The 27391-nt window shown below is 37.3% G+C and overlaps 1 protein-coding gene across 7 annotated transcripts in view; it reads right to left on the bottom strand.

The window, feature by feature from the left end:
- Positions 1 to 27391, bottom strand: part of PPP4R1 (protein phosphatase 4 regulatory subunit 1) — a 64447-nt gene that overhangs the window by 19967 nt on the left and 17089 nt on the right. For 5 of the 7 annotated variants that reach the window (XM_045459400.1, XM_045459399.1, XM_045459403.1 and 2 more), the window contains 9 exons: positions 24057 to 24141; positions 23155 to 23261; positions 18396 to 18538; positions 17789 to 17935; positions 14750 to 14857; positions 14547 to 14612; positions 13713 to 13871; positions 9505 to 9632; positions 1811 to 2334 (listed from right to left, as the gene is read on the bottom strand). In XM_045459400.1, coding sequence (XP_045315356.1) covers positions 1811 to 2334; positions 9505 to 9632; positions 13713 to 13871; positions 14547 to 14612; positions 14750 to 14857; positions 17789 to 17935; positions 18396 to 18538; positions 23155 to 23261; positions 24057 to 24115 — 1441 coding nt within the window. In that variant the 5' untranslated portion in view covers positions 24116 to 24141. Of the gene's footprint in view, positions 1 to 1810; positions 2335 to 9504; positions 9633 to 13712; positions 13872 to 14546; positions 14613 to 14749; positions 14858 to 17788; positions 17936 to 18395; positions 18539 to 23154; positions 23262 to 24056; positions 24193 to 27391 lie in introns of all 7 variants that reach the window. The other 2 variants (XM_045459396.1, XM_045459401.1) reach the window with 1 other exon arrangement.

Here is a 27391-nt window from a genome sequence, read left to right as displayed (position 1 = left end):
CAAACACTTGGGGAGCCAGGGTGGCTCAGTCAGTTGAGTGACCAATTTCAGCTCAGGTCATGATCTCACAGTTTGTGAGTTCGAGCCTCGTGTTGGGCTCTGTGCTGACAGCTCAGAGCCTGGAGCCTGCTTCGGATTCTGTGTCTCCCTCTCTCTCTGCCCTTCCCCCACTTGTGCTCTGTCTGTGTCTCAGAAATAAATAAACATTAAAAAAAAATAATAAACATTCAAAAAATTAAAAAAAAATAACTTTCAAATGTCAAGGATATGAATTTGTCTTTAGTCAAATCATTTTTCTCCAAGGGTAAAATTATACAAAATCTCTGAAAATGATAAATTAAAGCCAAATGAAGATAACTATGATTTTGACCACCCCTGATATAATGTTCAAAGTTTAAAGAAGCAGGTTTTGTATGTTTTAGAAGAATACTAAAGGTATCCCTTTATCTGCTTTAAAAATGGGTATTTCCTGGGGTGCCTAGGTGGCTCAGTTCAGGGTCCGAATTTGGCTCAGGTCATGATCTCACGGTTCTCGTGACTTCAAGCCTTGCATCAGGCTCTCTGCTGTCAGCACAGAGACCGTTTGGATCCTCTGTCCCGCTCTCTCTCTGCCCCTCCCCTGCTCACATGAGCTCTCTATCAAAAATAAAAATAAACAGGGGCGCCTGGGTGGCGCAGTCGGTTAAGCGTCCGACTTCAGCCAGGTCACGATCTCGCGGTCCGTGAGTTCGAGCCCGGCGTCGGGCTCTGGGCTGACGGCTCAGAGCCTGGAGCCTGTTTCCGATTCTGTGTCTCCCTCTCTCTCTGCCCCTCCCCCGTTCATGCTCTGTCTCTCTCTGTCCCAAAAATAAATAAACGTTGAAAAAAAAAAAAAATTAAAAAAAAAAAAAAATAAAAATAAAAATAAACAGTAAAAGAAAATGGTATTTCCCAACACTGAGCAAACCGACAGCTTAGAAATTTTAGCTTCTGAAACTAACAAGAAAAAGAAAGAAAAGAAAACCCACAAAGTGATAGATCTGAGGATGAGTAGTTACAGGACTTTTCCAAAATTGTTTTTTGTTTGGAATACTATTTCACTGAATGGTTACAGAAAGTCATGAGGAGGACTTTAGTCTTCAAAGGGAAAGACAACACTTGCATCGGGTCCCAGCCCCAGTGGGCAGAACAATGGGGACTGTTCCAGCGTGCCTCATCTCCCACAGACTGCCTTAGAACATATTGCCCCTTAGAAAGAGGCCCCTCTTTATTCTAACATCAAACAACCTTTAGGGCTATTGTTCACAATGAAAGAATCTGGGTGATACACATATAACCCAATGGGAAAAAAGTCAAAACTGAGAAAAAGAAATCCAGTTGACTCTTATACATGTTTACGGCTCTTAAAACACCACGTTCCACAGGAAACATATCTCTGTCTGTTACTAGACCACAGTCCCTTCTTAAAAAGGAACACTGCATCTGCTGCTATTTTATAAAAAAGTTAATGAAACCCAGAGCAAAATAGTTAAGGCAGGGCTCCAGATTTGAAATGGTACATGTAAAGCACGGTTTGAATGACTGTGAAAATTTCAGGGCGAGTGACTTGTAAATCAACAAATCTGTATATGTATGCTACCATCAGAAACACAGGGATGAGCTTGTCTAAATGAAATTTACGAAATAATCAGATTAAGCGTATTTACCAAGACAAGAACACATGACGATGGTGAAAACAAATTCTTAAAAGGCAATTTTTCTAGGAAAAAGGGTCACCAAATGATAGTTTATATCAGCTTTAGGGTAAAGAACTTGATGGACTCTTCCATACCTTTAACGTCTGGATCATCAATATGCGGCTCTAGATTTTCTATCATTTCTTCAAGTTCCTTTCTGGTGGCCATAGTGATATTTGAAGAACCTGGTATGGTGACTTCAGGTGTTTCTTCTGGTCTCTCTGGGCTGAGTATATTCCCAGAGCCCTGCTCAAGCTCTATATCTAGATCTATTTCAGGAAGAGGAGTCCTCCAGAAATGGAAGGAGTTGTACAATTCCTGATCTAAGAGAGCTGAATCTGGTGAGCTGGTGCCACCCTCTGGCCGTAATGTAGATTTGTAGTTAGCGGGCTTTTTATCATTCTCATTACTAGCTGCTTCCTGATGAGATTCTGAGGACAAAGTACAAAGTAAAGAGCTGTCCATTGGAACACTTATTTCACCTGGAGATTTCCTAGATGTTTCAGCATGTTCTTCCACCATGTTTTCCAGTTTGACACTGGAATTACTAATACTGGGATCTGAAGAAACATCCTCTGGCCTGATTTGTACATCCTCTGGGACTTCTTGATCTCTGATCCTTTTATTGTTTCAGTTGGGGAAAAAAGAAATGAAAGTATAAAAATAATTACTGGAAAAAACTCAATGAAAGATACTACATAAAGTATTTAAACAAGTTAAATATTAAAAATTAAAAAGATTATCCACACAAACTGTATAGTTTATGTACTGGTAATGCTTCTTTTTCCATCAGTTGTTCTGTGTTCAGAGATGTAAATATCCGTTAAGCATAAGTCTAGATATTAAAGTATTACAAGAGTTGGAAAAGATAACACTGTAGAATCCCAGGATTCTTAAATGCCATGCTAATTTCAATAATAAACTAAAGAAAAACTGTAGGAAGATAAATTCCTACAATGCATTTAAAAAATGATCTGATTCTGAGGATTATGGTATTGCCACTGCTCCAATGACATTGAAAAGCTGAGAAATAAAACTTACTTGTTTACATAAAAAAGGAAAAAACCTCTATAATAGTGTTAGAAAACATCCTTACTATCTGACAAAATGTTAAAATTCACTTAAGTGTAAATAAAGGTTTTTAAATTTCTTCCACTCTTTCCAGCTCTACTCCCAAAGATTTTTTTTCAAAATAGAGTCACGACTTAATTGATAAGGACAGATGGTACAAGCTCCTAAATTCGAGTCCACTGATTATTACCATCCGTTGTCTAAACTAAAGCGCTATAGTAAGTTTGAATGTTTATCCCTTATATTTTATCTGATTCAATTAAATTTAACAAACACATATTGAGCACCTACTAGGAGCCAGGAAATGAAGCCAGTGCTGAGGATCCACATGGGAATGAGATGCAGGCCTTGTCGGGGTGATTACAATTGGAGGCAGACAGGAGAAACAAACATGCAAGCCAAGTACCTGCCACACAGAGTGGTGAGCACTGTGAATGGAGCTGGAATTCAAAGGCTTAGAGGCAATGACAGGAGTGGTGTTTGAAGAACCAGTAAATGTTTACGAGGCTAAGGGGAAGAAAACGCACTCAAGGAAGAAAAAGCATATGCAAAAGCAGGAGTGACAGAGTAAGTATTATATACTCAGAAAGCCACCAGGAGTTTCTTACAGCTAAGAGAAGGGAATGACAGGTGACCAGGGTGAAAAACTTCACCAGCACCACCATGTGCCCTGCCAAACACCTATGGAATTGATCCTATGGGCTACAGGGATTAATGTAGGAATTAGGAAAACTGCATTTTACATGCGTTATTTTTGAGAGAACATTCTGGAAGTGGTGTAGGAAATGGGGTGGAGGTGAGACAGAAGGCAGGGACAATGGGAAGGGCGGTGAGAGGCAATGATGACTTTGTGAATGAAGGCAAGGCTGGGGCTAGAGAAGAAATAAACACATTCAAATGATGACAAGACCAATAGGGTATGTTTACTTGTTCCATGCTGGGGACAGAAAACAAAAGGGAGGAATCTGGAAACTGCCAAATTTCTGGCTAGTGTGACAGAACAGATCCTGGTAGCACCAAATGAAAGTGGAAAATGCCAGAACAGTTTAATGAGAAAGCTAATGGGGTTCTGGTTTGGACAGGCTATGTGAGCTATCTAGGGTGCATTCCAGGTGGGGATGCCCACGGGAAACTGGTCAGACACCGGGGACAGATCCGGAGGTCACCAACTCAGAAGGATGTGTGCGGGGCTTTGATGCGTGCAAGGCGAGAAAGATCAATGAAAACACGATGGGCACACAGTAACAGAGCGGGGGCGTTTTTCTCGTGATGCCTGAGAGAGGTGAGCAGAGATGTAGCAAGTGCAGACATGGGAGACTGGCAAAACCGATGCGAAAGCATCATCTTTGGAGAAGAAAGAACATGCGCTCAAGAACACAGGTGCACAAATTAAATGGGGAAAGAGCCACTTCTTTCTAAGGAATATGCAAGGGAAGTAAGGATGAGTGGTGCAGGTCAATTTGAAGGTGAACGTGAGGAAAAAAAATTAAAGGTGCTCCCTTGAAACAGCATGTGCCTTTAAACAGACACAGTAAAACATACTAAACAGGGGGCTCACCAGGACCGAGCAAACCGAAGGGGACATTAACAGCTGTGTAATATCCCAAGTAAGTAGCCACTGAGAAATTATCAACTCCCCCCAGTTGGGCTTTATCTCATAGTAATGTTCACATTGTTTTCCAAAATATGTATTTTTAAAAACACGTGATTATTGTAAAGAAACTTCAAAAACATAGAAAAAAAATACGTAAGAAGTCATCTGAAAACATACCACACAATGACAGCATTTAAATGCTGGTGTTTCCCTTCTATTCTTATGACTACAGTCAGGGTACACAGGGTTACAGTCAGGGTACATAGGAGAGTTGTTACGCCTGTGGGAGCGCTGGGCCCCGAGATCTTGGCCCTTGTCCCCAGTGCCCACACTGCACCCCCATAAACCTGGGTTCGGATTCCAGTTACTCCTTATTCATGCAGAAGGGATTGGCTTAGACAACCTGTAAGATTCCTTCCCTCTCCGAAACTGAAGCTAGTGCTGCCACGCCAAATAAATTTCTTCTACATGAGTATTTTCCAATCATGTGCTCCTTATTGGAAGACATCGTTTTACTTTTGTTTAAAGAATTTTAATGGGATAATTGGTGAAATTTGAATGGAGTCTCTAGATTACTGTATTGATGTTAACTTCTTAATTTTGGTAACTGGACTGTGGTTTTGTAGTCATGTCTGCATTTTGAGTAAACACATGCTGAAATATTTGAGAGGTAAAAAGAGCATCATGTCTAAAACATTTTCAAAGAACTCAGGAAAAACAGTGAAGCAAATATAGTAAAATATTCCCACTTGGAAGATCTGAAGGTATATGGGATTCTCTATGCTATTTTTTGATATGAAAATTAAATTTTTAATAATTACAGTAACAAGACATTGCTTGGTGGGAGTGTGGACTAAAGGGGTTAAAACTTGTAAGACTTCATCTGTTATCTGATAAATTAAAAACACCTGCATTTAAAATACACAAAAAGAATACAATTAAAAGCCCATTCAGGGGCACCTGGCTGTCTCAGTTGGTGCAGCATATAACTCTTGATCTTGGGGTTGTGAATTTGAGCCCCACGTTGGGCATAGAGCCTACTTAAAAATGAATAAATAAGCTCATTAAAAAAAAAAAAAGTCATTCAGTATGTAAAACTATTCCACGGGTCTGAAGTTCCTTGATTACTACTCTTACCGTGGCATTAAGATTAAATTTTAGGGGGGCCTGGGTGGCTCAGTCGGTTGAGCTTCCGACTTCAGCTCAGGTCATGATATCAACAGTCCGTGAGTTCGAGCCCCATGTCAGGCCCTGTGCTGACAGCTCAGAGCCTGGAGCCTGCTTTGGATTCTGTGTCTCCCTCTCTCTCTGCCCCCAGCCCCCACTCACATTCTCTCTCTCTCTCTTAAAAATATAATAAAAACATAAAAAAGATTAAATTTTAATATTCTTAGCCAAAATGAAGAAAAAGAATGGCCAAGTCATTCTATTTGCCTGATGTTACCATACTAGTCTGTATTTAAAACTCCTAGTAAGGGGGTACAGAGGTGGCTCAGTCGGTTGAGCACCCGACTTCGGCTCAGGTCATGATCTCACGGTCCGTGAGTTTGAGCCCCACATCGGGCTCGCTGCTGTCAGCCTGTCAGCACAGAGCCCATTCTGGATCCTCTGTCCCCCTCTCTCTGCCCCTCATCTGCTTGCGCTCTCCCAAAAATAAGTAAACATTAAAAAACAAAACAAACAACTCCTAGGATGGTTTTAAAGAGACAAAAAAATTCTTCCGACTATTAAATTCTGGGAAGAATGACTACATGTATGGATAACAGTTTCTTCAAATTGTCAAAAATATAAATTATCTAAACACTGAATTTTCCTAGAGCTAGGTTAACAGTCAATGCAAGATCAAGCTGCTAAATACCAAAATTCTGATGTCCTTAGTTGTCAGATTTCCAAATGCTATCATACAAGCAAACATTGTTTTGAAACCTGGGGAGACCTCTGATTCTGCAAAATGAGATAATTATCCTATCTCCTAAGAGATGTAGGTAATAAGAGCATGAAAGGGTAAGCCAGAAATTTCTGTAACAGAATCTTAATTTTCCTTTAGCGTCTACTTAAGTTTCCTATTAGAGACTCCAGGTCTACAAAAATAAGTACGTTATATTTCAAGGAGAAAATGACCTGTGGGACATCTGGTTAAAGAAGTTCTATATCCTGACATGAAAGAAAAGAACATAAACCTCTCTCTAGTACTGTGAAATAAATAAATGGAGTTTTCGCATTAGTGAAATAAATTTGTACCAACAGCAATCTCACCTTCATACAGTTGGCATTAGGCTAAAGTGACAAAAACTGGCATAAGTGGCATAGCTACGTAAAGCTTCTGAGATTAAATTATTTCCAGAGTGCCTGGGTGGCTCAGTTGGTTAAGCGTCTGACTTCGGCTCAGGTCATGATCTCACGGCTTGCGGGGCTCTCTGCTGTCAGCACAGAGCCCGCTTTGGATCCTCTGTCCCTCTCTCTGCCCCTCCCCGACTCACGCTCTCTCTCGTTCAAAAACCAATAAGCATTAAAATACATTTTTTAAAGAAATTATTTCCTTACAATTCATTCAGGGTTTATTATGTGCCAACGATGTGCTAGGCTCAGTGAAAGTGTTCTTTTACATGAAAATAAAAAACTAGATTGCCAGAGCAGATGGACTTGTAGTCTACTAGGTGATATCTGCAAATGCACAACTGAAAAGCTATGGATCAGAAATTAGAACTCTCATTCCAGTGCTAGTGTCAGCCAAGATGCAAAAGCTCTGAATTTCCCAAAAACTCAGGAAAAGATTCGTGGAGGTAGTGAGTCCAGAGACAGCAAGCATGCTGACATTCACTTTGTTACATGAGACATGGGTGGAACAGAACAGCTCTCGAACAGAAAGCAGGGAGAATCAAAAGGACATCGTGTATTCAGAGAATAATATAACACTTGATTTGACTAAGAAGAGAATGCTTATTTTACATAATTTAAAAATGCAAATTTAAACGTTTAACTCTGCTTCTGGAAGCAGCCTTTATTAATACCTTCAAAGCATTAGTAGCCTGATCTAGGATGAGTGAAAGATAAATCTGGTATATAACGTCAGAGGTTTAAAATCCATTAATGCTTCAAAGTATTAAGTGATATTGAATGTTTCCAGAATCAGATTAAACTATATAATAAATAAATAGTAGTGGAAACAGGCTGTCAAAAACTTGCTTACTCTGTAAGACCTGAATTCCAGGAAAACTGAGAGGACCTTGAGAACAGGAACCAAGTTCCTGATTTCTATCTACAGGAGCTGGTTCATAGTAGGTGCTCAATTAATTTCTGCATAATCAACCAATCAATCCTAAATAACAAAACAAGTTTTACGACAGCTTAAAACCAAAGCCAGTATAGAATTAAGAGAGGGTAAACAAACTAATGGTTCTGACATGAGTAATACAGGGGACTACTTTTTTTGAAGTCAGGAAGTAAAACTACACAAAAGCTTTTATAGGACAACTCCCTCCTTAGCCACAAATTCTCTTCCCTCCCCTATACCGTTAACATGATTCAATCAAGTCTAACAATATAGTGAAAACCCAATGCTACAAATAGTACTGACTTGACATTAAGACATGCTTCGTTACAATGGAAGAGGAATTAATTAAGGTTTGCAGGAAGATAGCTACCTTCACACAGCTCTTCCAATAATGTTCTACACCAACAGTCAGTACAACTACTGGCCATGACAGCCACGCCAACTATTTTGGTCAGTAAAGTTTTATTGGAACACAGCCACTCCCATCTATTTATGCACTGTCTATGGCTGCTTTCATGCTGCAAGGGCAGAGCTGAGTGGTCGTGGCAGACACTGAAAATATTTATTTAGCCTTGGGAAAAAGGTTGCTGACCCCTGACCTATACAATTCTCTGTAAATTCATATTTTCACTTACTAAACTCTCTCCAGATTTAAAAATAAATAAAAGTGATGTAATAGTCTTTGTACAATTAGGTAGTGAACAAGGCAGTGAATACTGACTTTAAAAATGAAAAACAGATAACATTCCCCCCCCCCGCCTTAATAATTTTTGTCAAACTCCTTGCAGCAGCTGTTTTTCAAAAGAACTGACAGAATTTGCTCGCTAGGAAGACAGGTTTAGAGTGATTTTCTTCCTTTACAAAAAACAGTACCTCAGGTTTGTTTGGCTATTCAGCAGGACAGTAGGAGAACGGGCAAAAAGGTAAAACAAGGCAGCAGAGAAGAAAGGAAGAACTGCCAAATCAAAACACCAAGAAAGCAAATATCACAGTATCAAGACCTACAGAAGAAAATGTCCATTAGCATCATGACAAGGGAGGGACAAGACACTATGGCAACTTAAGCATTATAGTAGGGACTGTTTCAAAACGAGGTTCTAAATTATTTCAAGTGCACACCTGTAAAGTGCATATTTCCCATGCACCAAGTTAGGCTTGAATTTTTTCCCCTAAGTATATAATAAATTTTAAAAACTAAAACTCAAAATGCCTTAATGTAAAAAAGGTTTAAAAATAAAAAATCAGAGTTGTCCTTTGTATCTTAAAACTTAGCTGCCCTATTACATTTACAGTTGATATTCTAGTTAATAAGCACATTAATTTGGTGCTAATCATTACAATGCTTTCCCCCTCCATGAGAGATAATCATCATTCTGCAGAGTTCAAGATCCACCATTAAATTAACTGACTGAAAGGAAAAATAATAGTAAGAAATGGACTATATACTAAAACGTATTTCCAAATTAGGTTCTATCCCTTAAAAAAACTACTCTTTAGGTTGTACAATCATTACTCTGTCTATTCTAAATGTCAACAGATGGCTTACTAGGTAACTAACCTGTTAAATAAACTTACTGATTAAAAAGCTATCATATCTCTCATTTACACTTCTCTCCACGGCCAGGGTCAAGCTCACTGCTACATGCATCTTCATCTTCTCATTTAAGACACAAATAACCAGAGGCATTTAACGAATGTATTTACAATACAGCTCTTTAAAAATATTTACCCATTTTTACAATCGAGACAAGTAGCAAAGGCTCCAAAAAGAACATTTATTATGAAACAGAGGAAATGAAAATCTGTTCACAGGCAATAAAGCTGGAAAGTAAAGTTTAAAGAAATCATACCTATTTTTGTCTTCTACTGACGTATCTTCTGAGCTTTTGCTTTCTTCTTTAAAATACTGGCCTGAGCTAGACGGATTAGCAAAAGTAGATATGAAAGGTCCCAAAGACTGAAAAGCTGCTTGGCGAACCTAGGAGGAAAAAGAGGAGGTAAAAATAAGGGATTATTAACAATCTACTGGCCATATACTGAAGTATGGTTAAGACAGGAGTAAGGTATTCTAAAAAACTCTCCCAGATTCAGAACTATAAATTGTTCTTCAGCTAGGATTTAAGATTCTTTATAAACTATTCTGTTTTTTTACTTTCAACTTTAAAATCTGGCTTGAATATTCCAATCATTAGAATATGAATATGAGAGCCCATAGGGCATTTGCATGGGACTAAAGGAGGTCCTGCAGTGTTCTCAAGGAAACCAAGATTGCCAAACAGAAAATACAGGGCAATAAAGTAAAAAAATGTGATAATCCATTTCATGTTTTCTGGTAGGAAAGACTGTAATTTGCTTACTAAAAGGAAACAAGACAGATGTGCCAAAACTACAGACTTAATCAGAAATAGAATACTATTTCACAAAAAACTGGGTACACATACTACTGTTATCCATGAATGTCTCAAGTAGGAAAACTGAAAAAAGGTTATAGAATTTTATTTATCTTATATTGTATTTCTGTATTATTTTTGCAATCAAGATCACAAAAAAAACTGGGGGAAGAGAGGATTCATGAGAGGAAGCGGAAGGATGGACACAGTCTGACAGAGGTCACTCTGAGGGGAGAAAAACCACAAACCAATTTCTCTAAGATCCTGCCCCTGAGGCATATCAATACCAATACTTTTTCCATGGTTTAAAATGAGGATTATGTGGGGCACCTGGGTGGCTCAGTCAGTTAAACATCAGACTTCAGCTCAGGTCATGATCTCACGGTTTGTGAGTTTGAGCCCCGCATTGGGCTCTGTGCTGACAGCTCAGAGCCTAGAGCTTGCTTCGGACTCTGTGTCTCCCTCTCTCTCTGCCCTCCCCAGCCTGCAATCTGTCTCCCTCTCAAAAATAAATAAAACATTAAAAAAAAAGAAAAAAGAAAAAAAAAAACCATTTAAGATAGCGAAAAGCAGCGTATGTGTGAACTTACAGATTTTTTCCCCTTTATATGGTAAATGTTACTTCCATAAAAACATAAAAGGTAACTTTTAAGATTATTTTTGCATGAGTGTAGTCTATTCTGGATACTGTTAAAACTCTGAGCTTGTCCCAAATAGGCCTAGGATTTACATATACCTCAAATGACAGATTTAAGGAATCCTTCATTTTAATTTAAACATATTCCCAAATTACCAGGAAATACTGCATGTGCAAACAATGATAAAATAAAGTTTCAAAATGAAAACTTCAAATAAGCTACATAATCTTTTCTATCAAGCTCATGTAAGACATTTTTTAAAAAGCATTAAAATAGTACTAAGGCTTAACAGTCTTTCCCTTTATGTAGAGTCTATTTGAATACGGAAAGGTCCTGAGATCTATTTCAGGTGTGACAACATAGGAGCGCCACTGACCAGTGAAATGGTTGAAATGGGGGGGAAGAAAAAGACCTCCAAAAACCCACAATTTAACACCCCAGGACATAGTCCTAGGGGCAGGCAAACAACAAAAGAAGGAGTATCTACTCAAAAAAATCTGTAAATATTCAGTAAAAAAAAAAAAACAAACAAAAACAAAAACAAAAAAACCTGAGAGTCTGTGGTATTTGAACCAGAGAGGTAAACCACTACTCCAAACTGTGGCAGCCAGCAACACTGGGCCCCCTCTCTTCTAGCTTCTAGCCAGAGGGATTTTGAGGTTTCTCCTCCTGCCCCAGCTATCTGATGCTGAGGCCAGGTCCTGGACAAGTACAGTGGGTGCAGGGGCTCCCTTCTTCTGAACAACGTCTATGGGTAGAATGGAAGCTCTACCTTGGATCTGGCTCAGAACACTGGGCCATGAGAATACTCAGAATACGGCCCCTGCCCCAGCTTATGGGGCCCTTCCTCCAGGATAGAGGAGCCAAGAGTACCTCTGGCTGCCCACCCCGAGGCAGCCACCACTCCCACTAAAATGCGGTCATCCCAGGGTGGCTGTGGGCATGCCCAGGGCTGCGCCTCCTGGAGGGGGAATAAGAGTCCACTAAAGCATTCCTGCCAGTCACTAAGCAAATAAGTAGGTCATCATAACAAGCCCCAGAGAGGGGTACCAGTCCCCAAATTTGCTGTGTTACCTAAAATGACCAGTTTCAAAAATAAATAAATAAAAGGCATGAAAAGGAACAAAAAAGTATGATCCATACACTGGGGGAAAAGTTAGGGAACAGAAATTATGTGTGGGAACAGTAAGATGTTGGACTTAGAAAAAACCTTCAAAGTGACCAGTATAAATTATTGACAGAACAGAATGAAAGCAGGATTAAGGAAGTAAAGCAAGGTATGAGGACAGTGTCCTATCAAATGCAGGTTCATGAAGAGAATCAGATGGAAATTCTAGAGTTGAAAAGTACAACAACTGAAATAAAAACACCACATAAACTTAAATAGATCTGAACTGGTAGAAAAAAAGAATCAGTGAACACAAGGTGCATCATTATAGATTAGGCAAGATGAAGAACAGAAAGAAGAAAATGAGGAAAAATGAACAGAATCTCAGAAAATGTGGGACATAAAGTGTACCAACATATGTACAATAGGAATACCAGAAGAGTCGGAAAAGACAGTATTTGGAGAAATGATGGCTTAAAACATCCCAAATTTATTAAAAATCAGTAACATACACATCAAAGAAGCTCAACAAAGTAGGATGAACCAATGGAGATCTATAAATACATCGTAGTAAAAATGCCAGGAGTCAAAACAAGAAGAAAATCCTGAAAGCAGCAAAAGGAAAGTGACATATCATTTACAAGGGAACCCCAATAAACACTAATTTCCTGGCAAAAACAGGAGAGACAGACCAGAAGGCAGTGGGGACAACATATTCAACGTGCTCAAAGAAAAACCCCGTTAGCCAAGAATCCTATACGCAACAAAGCTATCTTTCAAAAACGAAGGCAAAATAAAGATATCCCCGAATGAACAGAAATTGAGAATGTACTGCTACCATAGTTACATTACGGTAAATATGAAAGGAAGCTCTTCAGGTTGAAAGCCAGTTACCCTGGATGGTAATTCAAAGAAAAAAGAATGATCTCAAATGATAACTTAATCTTCTACCTCAAGACACTGGAAAAAGAAGAGCAAAAGCAAGCAGAAGAGAGGGTATAATAAAGATTAGAGTGGAAGTTAATGAAATAAAGGACAGAAATTTAGAGAAAATCAGTGAAGCCAAAGTTGTAAAAGGCTGAAGAAAACAGAAAAACCTTTAGCAGAAACAAAGAGACAGGACTCAAATTACTCGAGTCAAAAAGAAGGGATATTACTACTAATGTTAGAGAAATACAAAGATCATGAAGTAAATACTATGGATCATATACCAGCAAATTAGAGCACTTACGTGAAACAGACGAATTCCTAGACAAACTATCAACTCTGACCCAAGAAGAAATCATCTGAGTAACTCTTTAACAAGTGAAAATAAACTTAACAGCCCTGTAACGAGCGAGTAGTAAAAAAAAAACCCAAAATCAAAACAAAACAAAAAAACCGCATACAAAAAGTTAAAACTGAGATCGCATCACTTATTTCTACTCAACATTTAAAAGAGAACACCAATTCTTCGAAAATTCTCCCAAAACATAGAAGAGGAGGGAGTACTTCCTAAACTTGTTCTATGAGGCATTACTGTGTTAACAAAACAAACAAAAGAAAACAAACTTTCACAAGGAAGCTACAGACCATTATCTTTTACAAAACTATGAAAACCCCTAACAAAATAGTGGCAAACTGAATCCAGCAACACAGCAAGAATTATTACACTATGACCAGGTAAGACTTACTAAAAGTCAGTTAACATCTGAAAATCAATATACCACAACATATCAATAGAACGAACATGACTTACATCTGTACCGAAGTTCTGCCCAGTTTAATAAACAAAAGTAATACAGTAGTTTACTTATTGCCTACTCCTAGAAGTATTAACAATAACATACTCTGAATAAATTGTTTCTTAAATTATGAAATCAAAACCATGTTTTATGTAAAATGTATTATTTTCCAAAAATGATAATTAGACAAAGCCCTACCCAACGTGAAGGATCACTGATCAAATTAATAAACAGTGCTGACAATTTAGTCCGCCGGATCTCTTGACATGTTGCGCAGGAAACCGCCATGAAGCATTCAGCACAAGCCTTCCGGACTCCCCACACGTTGTCAGAACAAAGCTGGAAAAACCTGGGCAGCTATGCAAGGATAGGGTTTTGTTAGGCAGACAAACCAGGTTTCAGTGGTTACTTTTATTTCATTTTCTGTTTTTAAAATATTAGGTTTTCCTATAACAATTTAGAAAAACCATGTAGCATTAACACTCAGTAATTTTAAATAAATCACACCTAATTCACAACAATGTTGACTATGGAAGAGCAAACCCAACAAATAAAGGTTAAATGTTATTCAAAAGCTTGTACCTATACTGTTTTGCCTAACAGATGGCTTCAGAAGCTCTTCAAGTATGTTAACTTCTACTTTAAGCATGTATATCCCATGTACTCACCATTTAAAAATAACAAGATGTAGGTTTAATTTGTCACTGAAATACTTGAGAGTTGCAGTTAAATTACGGACTTGTTTGAATAAAGAAAGAACTGATTTGTTTAACAGAAAATGGGAGAGGTAAAAACAAATCAATGGTTCTTACGCATCACGTACATTCAGTTTTAACAAACCATCATCTAAACGCAATTCAAGGGCCCAGATTACAGAAATTTAAACTCTCAAGGTCATATTACCTTTCTGGTTTACGTTCACGGAATTGTGTTCATAAAATGTAGGGTGAATGTATGCACTGCAAATTCACGTATTACTCTGTACCGTATTGCTTGCTCCTTTATTTACCCCTTTATTTCTGCAATACTTACCAACATCTCCTCAGTAGCTTGCTGGCCAACCACGCTGCAAATATCTCCAAAATTGGCAGCACAGACCTGCCAACAAAAGCATCACTGACATTTCAAAATATTACAAATACACTGCTTTAAAAATAATCTTCTACGTTTCACATATCAATACAGTAACCACTAAAACCACATGTTCTTAAACAAACAAAATGCCTAAAAAATACCTTTCGAACATGAAACATTCTGCAATCACAGCACATCTCACAAAACCTAGGGAGGATAAGACGCTCTGTAATGTCCTTCCCAACCATGGGAGCCATTTTGCACATTATCTAAAATGGATAAGAACAAAAGCACACTGAAAATATCTTCAAGTTAAGACTTTTCCAGTTAAGTTTGCTAACTTGTTAAAAGTATATACTTCAGGAAATATAAAATAGGATATGGCATCACACCGCAAACATCACAAAAAACATTCATCTTATTTATCCAAGTTGAAGACAGAAAAATAGATACTACTACCAATAAAATCAATCAATAATTACTAAATGCACAGTAAACCCAGAGAGAATCTGAAAAATTTCATTTTCATCTATAGTTTCAATCTTATTAATCATTTTGCCTGATAATTTAAAAGCAGAATCCTCTACATTTTCCCAGTAAGAAAATGAGTGGTAACTGTTCAACGGGAAAGATTATCCATAAGAAGAATGTGGATTTAGTATATTTGTGCTGCTAAGACTTATTTGGAGGCAGTCATTACCTTGCAAAGTACCGTTTTAACAGAAACTTGTGCATAAGAGAACTGCCTTGGTTCCAAGGAAGACAAGGACACGGTTCCAAAGCACAATTTCAGTTAATGCAGTACCAGGCAAAGTGAGAATGAACTATGTTTGAAAACCTGCCCAATGTTATTTAAATAAATCCCCCTTTCCCACTCTCCCAGTTAGTACAGAAAGAAATCTGATGGCCTATTATTATTTATCTATTACATCTTCTCCTAGCCATACAAATAGGATTAGAAGTAAATGGAATAGAGATTGCAAAGAAAGAAAACTCCATTCACACACGGCAGGACCGTCTAGCTAGAAAACCCCAAGGAATCTACAGAGAGGCCACCAGACAAATAAGTGTACTTAGGAAGTTTACAGCACTTATGTCAGAACATAAAAATCAAATGTATTTCTATAAATTAGCAACGAACTGAAAACATTTAACAGCAGTATCACTGACAACAATGTTAAGAAACATAGTTCAACAAAATACATACGTTCTGTTTACCCAAAACTACAGAACACTAATGAGATACATAAAAGACCTAAATAAATGGAGAGACCTACATGCTCATGGATTTTTAGGTGGGCAACTATCCCTAAATTGATCTACAGATTCAACACTATCCCCATCAAAATCCCAGAATCCTCAGAACTGGAGATAACATCTGAAATCTCCCAAATCCCAAAACCAGTTTTGTTTTTTGACTCCCTACTATTTCTAAGCATTTTCAAATTCTAAAGATCCAAAGTTATACTGTATCACTGATGTAGCATAATTAAATTCATCAGAAAGAATTATTCCCAAGACAGAGAACAATTATTAGGACCAGGGAATGCAAAACATGACTAAATAAACCAACCGGTAAAAGAATTCTGGGTTTCATACTACTGCTAAATACAGTCTTTTTACTACAGTTACCATGTTTCATTATTGTTAAATCCAATAAAAATAAAAGAGCAAGTTAAACTCTGCTGAGTTCCCCAAAAAGTGATTTCCTTTACTGAGGAACTTGTGAAATTAAAACAAAACAAAACAAAACAAAACAAAACCTATGTTTGGGATTCGACAGAGGTGCTGGTTGTACAACACTGTGGATGTACTAAATGCTAACTTAACTGTGTGCTTTATTTATTTATTTTTTTTTTTTTAAATTTTTTTTTTTTCAACGTTTATTTATTTTTGGGACAGAGAGAGACAGAGCATGAACGGGGGAGGGGCAGAGAGAGAGGGAGACACAGAATCGGAAACAGGCTCCAGGCTCTGAGCCATCAGCCCAGAGCCCGACGCGGGGCTCGAACTCACGGACCGCCAGATCGTGACCTGGCTGAAGTCGGACGCTTAACCGACTGCGCCACCCAGACGCCCCATTAACTGTGTGCTTTAAAAAGCGGTTTTTGGGGGCGCCTGGGTGGCTCAGTCAGTTAAGTGTTTGACTTCGGCTCAGGTCATAATCTCACGGTTCATGAGTTTGAGCCCAATGTCGGGCTCTGCACTGACAAGCTTGGAGCCTGCGGCCTGCTTCGGATTCCATGTCTCCCCCACTTCCCCCCACTCTCTCTCTCTGCCCCTCCCCCGCTTGCACTCTGTCTCTCTCAAAAATACATTAAAAAAATAAATAAAAAAATGAAAAATAAAAGGCAGTTTTTTATTATGTGAATTTCATTTCAGTAAAAATGGTATTACTGAAAAGTGCCTAAATTTATTATTCACTTATACAGTGTGTCTAAAATAATGGAATCAAGAAATTTCCAAAGGAAACGGGACTACAGAGATGACCTAATTCATTCTTCTAATGATCCAGAAACACAATACAATTTTGGTATAATTTTTTTTATATCAACAAAAATGCAATTACATTATTTTAGATTTAAATAGTAAACTCTCACTACCCAAAGAGATTTGAATTTTTAGATGGACTTATTATACCTGACTTTGTTATGCACATAATGATTTAATCTGTGCATTTTTCTTATAATCACAATTTGTATCACATATATCATAAAACTACTCACCTGACTATTGTTTTCTGAAAGACCAGACTGTCAAGGGCAGGAAGTAAGATTTTTTTTTCTTCTGTGTTTACACAGTGCTCAGAAAGTGTTCAATGGCAGCAACTAGAGTTTCACAAATGTTTCTTCACCCAATACAGGGCTGTGTTTTTGTTTTAACTACACTGATTATTTCTCCCATCTTATTTTTCCATAACAATGAATTTATAGTTACTTCTTACTCTCTTGCTGCATATCTGCTTCCTCAGAGCTCAGTGATAGAGCCCTCTAATTCACAGGTACAAAGCATAATATGGGGCCCGAAGAACATGGACCTGTTTTGTATGCCTATGTCCCTTTCTAATGATCTGTGGTTACTTTGATACTTAATATGTATAAACTCCACAGCACAGAATGCAGTGTAATATTTGAGCCATCATTATTTGTCAATATAGTGACTTATTTTTACCTAAACAGAAAAAAATGCCTTCTACTTACAGCCACAGCTTCTGTTTTCACATCATCGTTGCTATCTGGGGCAGTGAGCTCTATGAGGACAGGGCACACTTTGGTCTCCACATCAAATCGCTCAATTAACTCCTGCTCCAGCAGAGCCAGCAAAGCTGCCTGACTTGTTTTTCTTACCTATGAAAAAAATCAGCAGTGTTAACAAAGTACAGACACAACAAAACTCTATCACTTGATTTTCACAAAACGGAAAACTTTTCATTTCAAAGGGATCCGTAAGTGGCAAAACGTTGCAAATAAAAATTGACGGCTATGTTCTCCAACTGTTGCAAACACAGAACCCCTGCAGACTGTGATATGACAAATGGTGACTCACAAATCAGCAAACTTTCTGAGGGACACCCATGAGGGCACCGCGGGAGAATGCAGCAAATGACACTGTCTCTAATGCATTAAGGAGACTCCCTAGATTTGCAACACTCTCAATGTATCTTGTCTAAGACAAACAGTCATCTCAAAAAATGGAATGATGAGTGGAGGAGGAAAAAAAATTCAAATGAGACCCCCTAGGGTAGGCCATTCTACATACGTCATACTACACAAATTTCCATTAAGAACACATAAATGGCACTCTTACCTGATTATTCTGATCTGCGAGATATCTAACCACAATAGGTAGTAAGTATTTGGAAAAAGCATACGGGATTGAAGGCCGGTTTTCTTGACAAAACAATGCAATGTGAGGCACCTGTTCCATCAGCTCTGCTCTCACAGTTGGCTCTATTGAAATAATAGAAATATGAGCAAACACGTTCTCCCACAGTAACAAAATCTATGCATGGGCTTAAGACTAGGAAAGCTCTGGACTTCCATCCTCAGCATTCAAAGGGCTTACAAAATGTTCTCTGACTCTGGGATCCTTTTCACAATCCTAGGCAGGTCAACGCACGAGTGAAAGAATACCCGACTCCCATCCCACACTTCTATTTTCATACAACACACTGAGTATGCAATCACTTCCTATCACGACTGAATTCATCCATCACCTACATTGTGCCACATATGCTAGGGGTTAAATATCCAATATTCACATCAACAAAATATAGATTATCTATAAACTCAACTATTTAAGAGCCTCTTAGGACAAGCCATAAGGACTGGTTCCTAATAAATTTAATCACTGCCTGGAGAATTTATAGTTAAAATTATGACTAAAATGGTAAGTGACCATTAAAGAAGACCAATACAGTTAGAGGGAAAAAAAAAAAAAAAAAAACCTGAAGAGACCCAAGTAAATAGAGCACATTTAAGTGTGACAAATACAGCATTTCAAATCTCTGGTTTCAAAAGGGAAGTGTCTAAGAGTAATGGCAGAGAATCAGCTAGTTATGTGAGGAAAAAAGGGTGATTCCTATACTACACAGCTTAAACTCTAAGTGAATTAAAGTTCCAAACTTTATTTATTTTTTTTAAAGATCAAAAGCACTAAAAGACAACATTTTAAAAAAATGTTTCACCTTGAGGCAGGAAGCCCTTCAAAGGCAAAGAAAACCCCCAAACCAACCAAGAGACCAACTAATTCCATTTTATAAAGCCTTCAATACAGACAACAGGTCCCATACTCAGTTAAAAGGCAAACCAGCCTGGGAGAAAATACACACATAACAAAGTATTAATAACTATAAACCAAGAATCCACTGTTCAAATGAATACAAGAAAGAAAATAAGGATACAGACAAGTAATTCATAGAAGAAATGCAAATGACTAAGACATACATAGACATGATGGATTATCAATACAATTCACCATATTAGACCCTGTTAGAACTTTGGCACCTATTAGTGATTATATTATTAAAGTTACTTTAAGGTAAATATGCATGCATGGGGCCAGAGGAAATTTCTGACTTCAACAAATAGAAATTAATGAAAGTATCAGCAGAAAATGTACTAGCATTTTACAAAGCTAAGAATCTTATCAACAAACCAATATGTGGAATTTCTATTACATGGCTGTGCCATTTGAAGTTAGACCATAATTGAACAAAAATAGTGCTTCTGCTTTGAAAAATAAAAAATTAGTTAAAAAAAAAAAAAAGACCTAGGCCTCTCCTTTTCCTCATTAACCCCGAATTTGCTAACTGACCTAATAGTTACATGTATCTTTGAAGTACATGAAGGACACAAGTTACAGTTTTAGTTGAGAATGAAATCAGTACGTTTTCTTTCTTCAAAGCCTTCTTAGGCAACGGACCAAAACGGAGCTGAGAAATGAACCCACTGTGAGCTGTCTAGGAGAAAATGAAGGGCTAGGGAGGGATTTCAGAGCTACTGAGATGGTTGAAAGGAGTGAAGGAGAAGGGAGTTGAGCCTAAAGTCTCTAACTTGGTGGGCTGGGCTGATCATGACATCCAAGTTAAGGACTACTGAAAAATATACAGTTGTAAAATTAATGCATATATTCCATTCTCCTAAGCAAACAAGGGGCTTAGAACCTTTAAATCTTCTGTCTGCCTTATCCTTATCAACTCTGATCTTGACTTTTTTTTCCCTCTAAAGTATAGATTTTTATGATTTTATATAGCAAATGCTTGGTTAGACTTACTACTAACTTACTAATTTTTTTTTTACCCTCATCGGTACATCTTTCATCCAACTCTTTTCTGGTTCAATTTAAAAAATCCATAAATACAGTTACACCCCAACAACATGACAAGCTTCAGAAGTATGAAGAAGCTAGACACAAAAGAACATATTTAGTATGATTCCATATAAAGTTCAGAGAGGCAAACCAACCTATATACTTAGTGGTCAAGATATTGATTTCCTTGGGGAACAAGAACAGGACAGAAATGAGGGGGTGCCCTGAAATGGTTTCTGGGACGCTAGTTCTATTTCTTGAGCTGAGTACCAATTACATGGCTTCATTTTGCTTTACTTCATGGGGCTGAAAATTTATATAGTCCGTGACTTTTTGTAGTAAGTTTCATTCAATATTAAAGTAACAGAGTCCCTCCCAATAAGTGTTCCTGTTGCCCATGTTTTTCACCAAGTCAGTCCACACTGGTACATTATTGTTCTAAATCACAAGAACACAAACTCTCTAGTACGGCATACAGTATAAATCCTTACAATCCAGACCCCAACTACCTTACTGAACAGCCTCATTACTTTAAAACTGTAGACTCAGTAACCTACCTGTTGGGCAAATGGGCCACTATCTTGAACTCCTTAAACCTCTAAACCGGTCTTGTCTTCTCTTCTCCTGAGTATGCTCCTTCCCTTCTTTGTACTTCATCATTCTACTAAATCCAACTCAATGTCATTAACATTCTGAAGCCAGTGCTAATCCTCTCCATTATAATTTATTGTTTAGGAGTTAGCTGCATTCATCAAACTGTTAATTTGATGACAGAAATTCTTATTCACCTTAGTAACTGCTCTAGCATTTATCCTAGATTCTGGCATAGGACTGCACACTGTATTATGTTTACTGAATAAAATATATAAATGTCAATAGAGATATTTACCATGAACTTAACAACCTGAGAATATATATATTGTTTAAGTTTATTTATTGATTTTGAGAGTGAGCAAGTTGGAAAGGGGCAGAGAGACAGGGAGAGAAAGAATCCCAAGCAGGCTCCATGCTGTCAGCTCAGAGCCCGATGTGGGGCTCAAACTCACAAACTGTGAGATCATAACCTGAGCTGAAACCAAGAGCCAGACACTTAATCGACTGAGCTACCCAGGCGCCCCAAGAATATATTTTTAAAATCTAGCACCTGGGTGGCTTAGTTGGTTAAGCATCTGACTTCAGCTCAGGTCATGATCTCATAGTTTGTGAGTTTTGAACCCCGCGTCAGGCTCCGTGCTGACAGCTCATAGCCTGGAGCCTGCTTCGGATTCTGTATGCGTCTCTCTGCCCCTCCCCTGCTTGCACTCTGTCCCTAAACATTAAAAAAAAAAAAAAAAATTTTTTTTTTTTACATAAAGTTTACCCTTGAACAACTAGGGGGCTGAGGGACTGACGTCCTTTGTGCAGAAGATCCACATGCATCTTTTGACTCCCCAAAAACCTGGCTACTAATCGCCTCCTATTGACTGGAAGCCTTACCAATAACAAACAGTTGATTAACACATAATTTCTATATTATATGTATTGAATACTGTATTCTTACAATAAAGTTAGCTAGAGAAAAGAAATTATTATTAAGAAAATCATAAGGAAAATAAACTTATAGTACTGTACTCACTGAAAAAAATCTGTAAAACTGGACCTGTACACAGTTCAAACCCATGCTGTTGAAGGGTCAACTGTATATACATATATATTAATAAAAACCAGCACTATAGGTGGTAAACAGGTAAAAGAAAATAAACAAAAATTCCTCCATAAGGAATATCTATTTCTACTAAGAAGGAAAAAACCACAATGGGATGAGCCAAAATTTTAAGTCAAATCGTTATATTTCTGACCAGTTAAAATTATAAGGAAAAATTATAATTGATGAGACTCTCCTAAAACCATTCTGGCACAAGCATACACATAAGCAAGTACATACAAACAACATCGTAATGAAAAAGATTAACTTACAAATATTTTTTCTATCCTATAGGAAAATAAAAATTACTTAATGCTTATGTAAATAGTAAAACATATTCCCACAAAACAAATTGCTCACCAAAAGACAGGCTCATCTAAAAATTAAAAAATGAGACTGCTGACATGACAAAAAGTTTGTTAGAAAGTGAAAAATAACACATTTTAATAAAGAGATAATAGGCTAAAGAAAAAAAATTATTTACTTTTGAATCTTTCTAAAATGAAAACACGCTTATGACTTAAGATTATGTTAAAATGGTAAATTGCATGTTATACATATTTCACAAGAAAAAATATTTTAAAGAAACTTAATATAACCATATTCCAAGCCTCAAATCAGGTTTACCTCTTTCTTAAGCAGACCGTTCTAGCTTTGCTTCGGAGACAAAAACCTTTAGCTTTACCATGTGTGACTGACATTTTTTTGCAAGTGAGAAAGCATACAAAAAGGAAGCATTTTATATTTGCCTCAAAAAGTTTACAGCCCACTCTGTCCCTTTTTAAAACTTATTCAAAATTATTTTTACGTTTTTAGTAATCCTACGATTAACATACATGATGCAAAACAGTATTTTTAGATTTTTCTGATGAGAAATTTCCAAAATTAAACTAAACAGAGACCAACTATAAAATGTATGAATCTTAGGAACAGGATTTTCTTGTTACTGACACATTTGGGAATTTACTTAGGAAATCTTTTAAAGAAGTCTCATATCACACTAAGTTTTTTCAATAGTTTTTAAAAACTCAAATTTGGTAAAAGAAACCTTTCTCTGCATTAAAAATATACCTGAATCGTCAGCTAATCTGCTAATTCTTTCCAAAACAGCAATGCAATCTCTTTCATCATCACAGACTTCCCTCAACGTGTCCAGCAAACTCCGGGCCACCATTTGTCTAACAGAAAAAGAAAATAATATAGCATTTAGTGGAATTTTAGAATTTCAAAGTGTAGAATCTATATAGTTATAAAGAAAATTTTTTATACATTTTATAACATAAATTAAGTCACTGATTTCCTAAGTGACAAATGCCACTATGGATTTTATTTTACCAAGATGAGAGAGAATCGTTACCAAAATATTTTTCATCTTTAATTGATGTAACAAATTTCTAAGGTCACTGAAAATTCTATAAAATTTCAAGCGTGATCTTCAATTATCAAACAATGGGAAAATACACACACTCTTCATTATACAGATGACCTTCACACATTTTTACTAAATGAGTTTTACACATCTATACTCAAAAATTTAAGCAAAGACTTATCAGAAAAGTCTGATACAGGTGATCTGGGGACCACCATTGGAGAAACAATGCATTAGGAAGTGTGTCCCAATCCCCTTGAACATCACCAGGCACACAGTAGGTATACAACATCACCTGCTCAAAGAAGAATATACTCCCCTCAGTAATCGCTTTACACAATCATCAAAATTATGCCTAATAGCAAAAAAGTAATGGTATTTTTTGTTTTGGCCAAAAAGCAAAGAAAGAGTGCCACACGGTTACTAGGATTAAAGAGTAAACAATTATAAAAAAAAGCCGTGGCTGTGATTAATAAAACGTGGTGACTGAGACTGCACGTTAACAATACAACTTTAAACTAAAAAACTGTATGTATTTTCCTTACTGAAATTAATGTAGGAAAACCCTCCTTCCACTTCCATAATGAAAAGAATATGCATGTACCTGTTAAATACGTTCTCACTTGCAGCATACTTGTCCAGTCTCCCCAGTGGCGTCAACATTTCATCTTGTGAGACAAAGTCCAGGGCTGAAGGTATAATAATCACATCAGACTCTGAGCTGTAGTCATCCACACCAACTATCAGAGACATCAGAAATACTCCTTATAACACTTTGAAACTAAAAAGTATCCCTTGCCTGTCCGAAGAGCTTAAATAAAACTGCCTTTAATGTTTCTGGAGTGGTATAAAGGGTCACAAGTGACTCTTACATCAACTCGGAAGCCATGAATAACTGAAGGATGCTTCCTCTCCTTTTCCTACAGATAGGTCTAGTTGTCTCTAGAAACATAGCGGTCAGAGGCTTCAGAAACAGCATGGGGTAATAACTGAGAACTCACATGTTCAATCAGAACACTAACAACTTGTAAATAAATAAAATGTCAAACACGGATACTCTTAATTCTGTAATGCAGTCAGAGAAAAATTCCCTTTATAAACAAAGATAAGAATTACAGCAGACTTCTCATCACAATAAAAGCCAGGAGACAGTAATCTTTAAAGTGCTAAAAGAGGAAGAAGAAAAAAAAGTCTAACTAAAACTCTATACCCAGTAAATAAGCATCTTTAAAATATCTTTGAAATTCGTATCTTTCAAATACAAAGGTACAATAGACCTTTCCAGACACACAAAAGCTGACAGACATCATCACCGGCAAACCTGCACTATAAGAAATATTAAAGTAAGTCCTTCAAGCAAAAGAAAATTGTACCAATTGGAAATCCAGACCTACACAAAGGACTAAAGAGCGCCAGAAATGGTAAATAGGTGGGTAAATACTAAAGACTTTTCATATTTAAAAATCTCTTTGAAAGATAACTGTTTAAAGTAAAAATATGTGTTGCAAAATAAAAAGATAAAAAACATACTGTGGGGACTCTTAACTATAGAGAACAAACAATAGTTACCAGAGGGGACGGGGGTGGGGGGATGGGTGGGATGGGTGAAATGGGTGATGGGGATTAAGAAGTGTACTTGTGGTGAGCACTGAGTAATGTACAGAATTGCTGAATCATTATATTGTACACCTGAAACTAATTTCACACTGTATGCTAACCAGAATTTAAATAAAAGTTTTTAAAAAGTACTGTGGGATTTCTAACACATATAGAAGTAAAATGTATGACTATAATAGCACAAAGGCAGGAAAGAGGCAAAGTCCACCTTCCTAACATTCTTACACTGTATATGAAGAGATATGTATTATTTGAAGTCAGACAGTAGTAAATTAAAGATGTATACTAATTATAAACTCTACAGCAACCATTAAACATCAAAAACAACCCCACCAAAAGTTATATAGCTAGTAAGCCAATAAACGCCATAAAATGGAATCATAAAAAACACTCAATCCAAAAGGCAGAAAAAGAGGATAAAAGAAGAGATAGGACAAACAGATGAGAAATAGCAAGATGAGAGATTTAAACCCAACCATGTCAATGATCACGCTGAACACAAATAGTCTCAACAACCCAATTAAAAGGCAGAGATTTTCCAAATGGATTAAAAATAACACCTAACATGGAAATAATTGCTTACATAGTGCAGGAAAGTTTTATACAGGTTGTGCTGATCTACAACTCACAGCAAAGTACCTTATTTATTTTGAATCAGAAAGTTGTAAAAACTGCTCAGACGCTCTCACTTGGCCTCTGTTTTCTCCTTTCTCACACACGTCTGTTGAGCTAGCATGGCCTCAAAAGCGCCTTTATGCAGGCTCTAGAATTCTATGACTATGACCAAACTGTTTCATCAGCCTCACACTTGTCAATCTTAAAGATAAACATTAATAACACTGACTCTAGTCCTTACAAAGCCTAGAGGGGCAACCATCGAACACTGCTGTGTTTAAGACAAGCCTGGAGCACTTATCTCTGAATGCACACTCCCAGGTCACACATTCAAATACTGATTACGTAGGCTCGGAGTGCGGCCCAGGAGCACCCATTTTAATAAATATTCCTACCAACTCAAATGCAGGTTATTGAACTACCGTATTTGAGAAATATATTCTCAGAGGGCAACAAAATCTATTTTCCTTCAACTTCTGTCACCACTCTATCATGGTTGACAATTGTCTACAAAAGGAGGTGTTCCACTCTGGCATAGGCAATGGTGACAAAGCTTCATTTCTATTTCCCATTACTGCTGCCTCCTGCCAATATCTGTGGAATCATTCTGGCCTGAATCGTCCTTTCTGAATTCAAGATTTCTTCATCAATTCTTGACTGGACCAATAAAGCTCTGGAAAGCATCATTATGGAGGCCACAAGGATTGGTTACCACAGTTACAGACTGCACGCGTAGATCTTACCCAGTCATCCTGCAAACACCTACCACAGGTTATACAAAAGAAAAACACAAAAATAATCAATAAAAAAAAACTATTACCATGAATGAAAAAAATCCTACAGCATATACCGAGTGATGGTACAGTAAATAATATCCTCTGATAAAACAGACAACATAGAGTAAATGTAGCTGTACTGCTACAAGGATTCTATAGTTTATGCAAAGTACAACACTAACTTTAAACAGAGTATGATAAATTAAAGACAAATTATAGTCCTTAGGAGTAATCTCAAAAACATGTAAGAAAGCAGTATAGCTAGAAAGCCAATAGGGGAATTAAAATGCAATACAAAAAAAATATCATTAACCCCAAAGAAAGTCAGGAAAAAAGCAACATGAAAAAAAAAAAAAAAAAAAAAAAAGAGACAAATAGAAAAAAGCAGACCCAAGGGTACCTGGGTGGTTCAGTCAGTTAAGTGTGGACTCTTGATTTGGGTTCAGGTCATGATTCAGGGTCATGAGATCAAGCCCCGCATCAGGCTCCACACTGATCACAGAGCCTGCTTAAGATTTTCTCTTTCCCCCTCTCTCTCTGCCCCTACTGCACACACGTGTGCACATGGGCACGCACATGCTATCCCTAGTAGAAAAAAATAAATTGAAGAAAAAGAAAAAGAAAAAAGCAGACCTAAACACAACCAGACCAATAATTACATTACATATAAGTGGACTAAACATTTAAAAGCAGAGATTCCCAATTAAAAAAAAGTAACACCCAACTACGGATGTCCACCATAGACATAGCTTTAACGGCAAAATTTCAACTAAGAGATTGAAAAGAAAAGGAATTTTTATTTTTTTATTATTTATTTTGATACAGAGTACACCTGGGGGAGAGACAAAGAGAGAATCCCAAGCAGGCTCTGCACTGTCAGCACAGAGCTCAACACAGGGCTTGAACCCACGAAATTGTGAGAACGTGACCT

The sequence above is a fragment of the Leopardus geoffroyi genome, chromosome D3, assembly GCF_018350155.1.
Source record: "Leopardus geoffroyi isolate Oge1 chromosome D3, O.geoffroyi_Oge1_pat1.0, whole genome shotgun sequence".
Taxonomy (NCBI): domain Eukaryota; kingdom Metazoa; phylum Chordata; class Mammalia; order Carnivora; family Felidae; genus Leopardus; species Leopardus geoffroyi.
The sequence above is the reverse complement of the archived record's forward strand: the minus strand, read 5'-3'. Positions and strand labels throughout refer to the sequence as shown.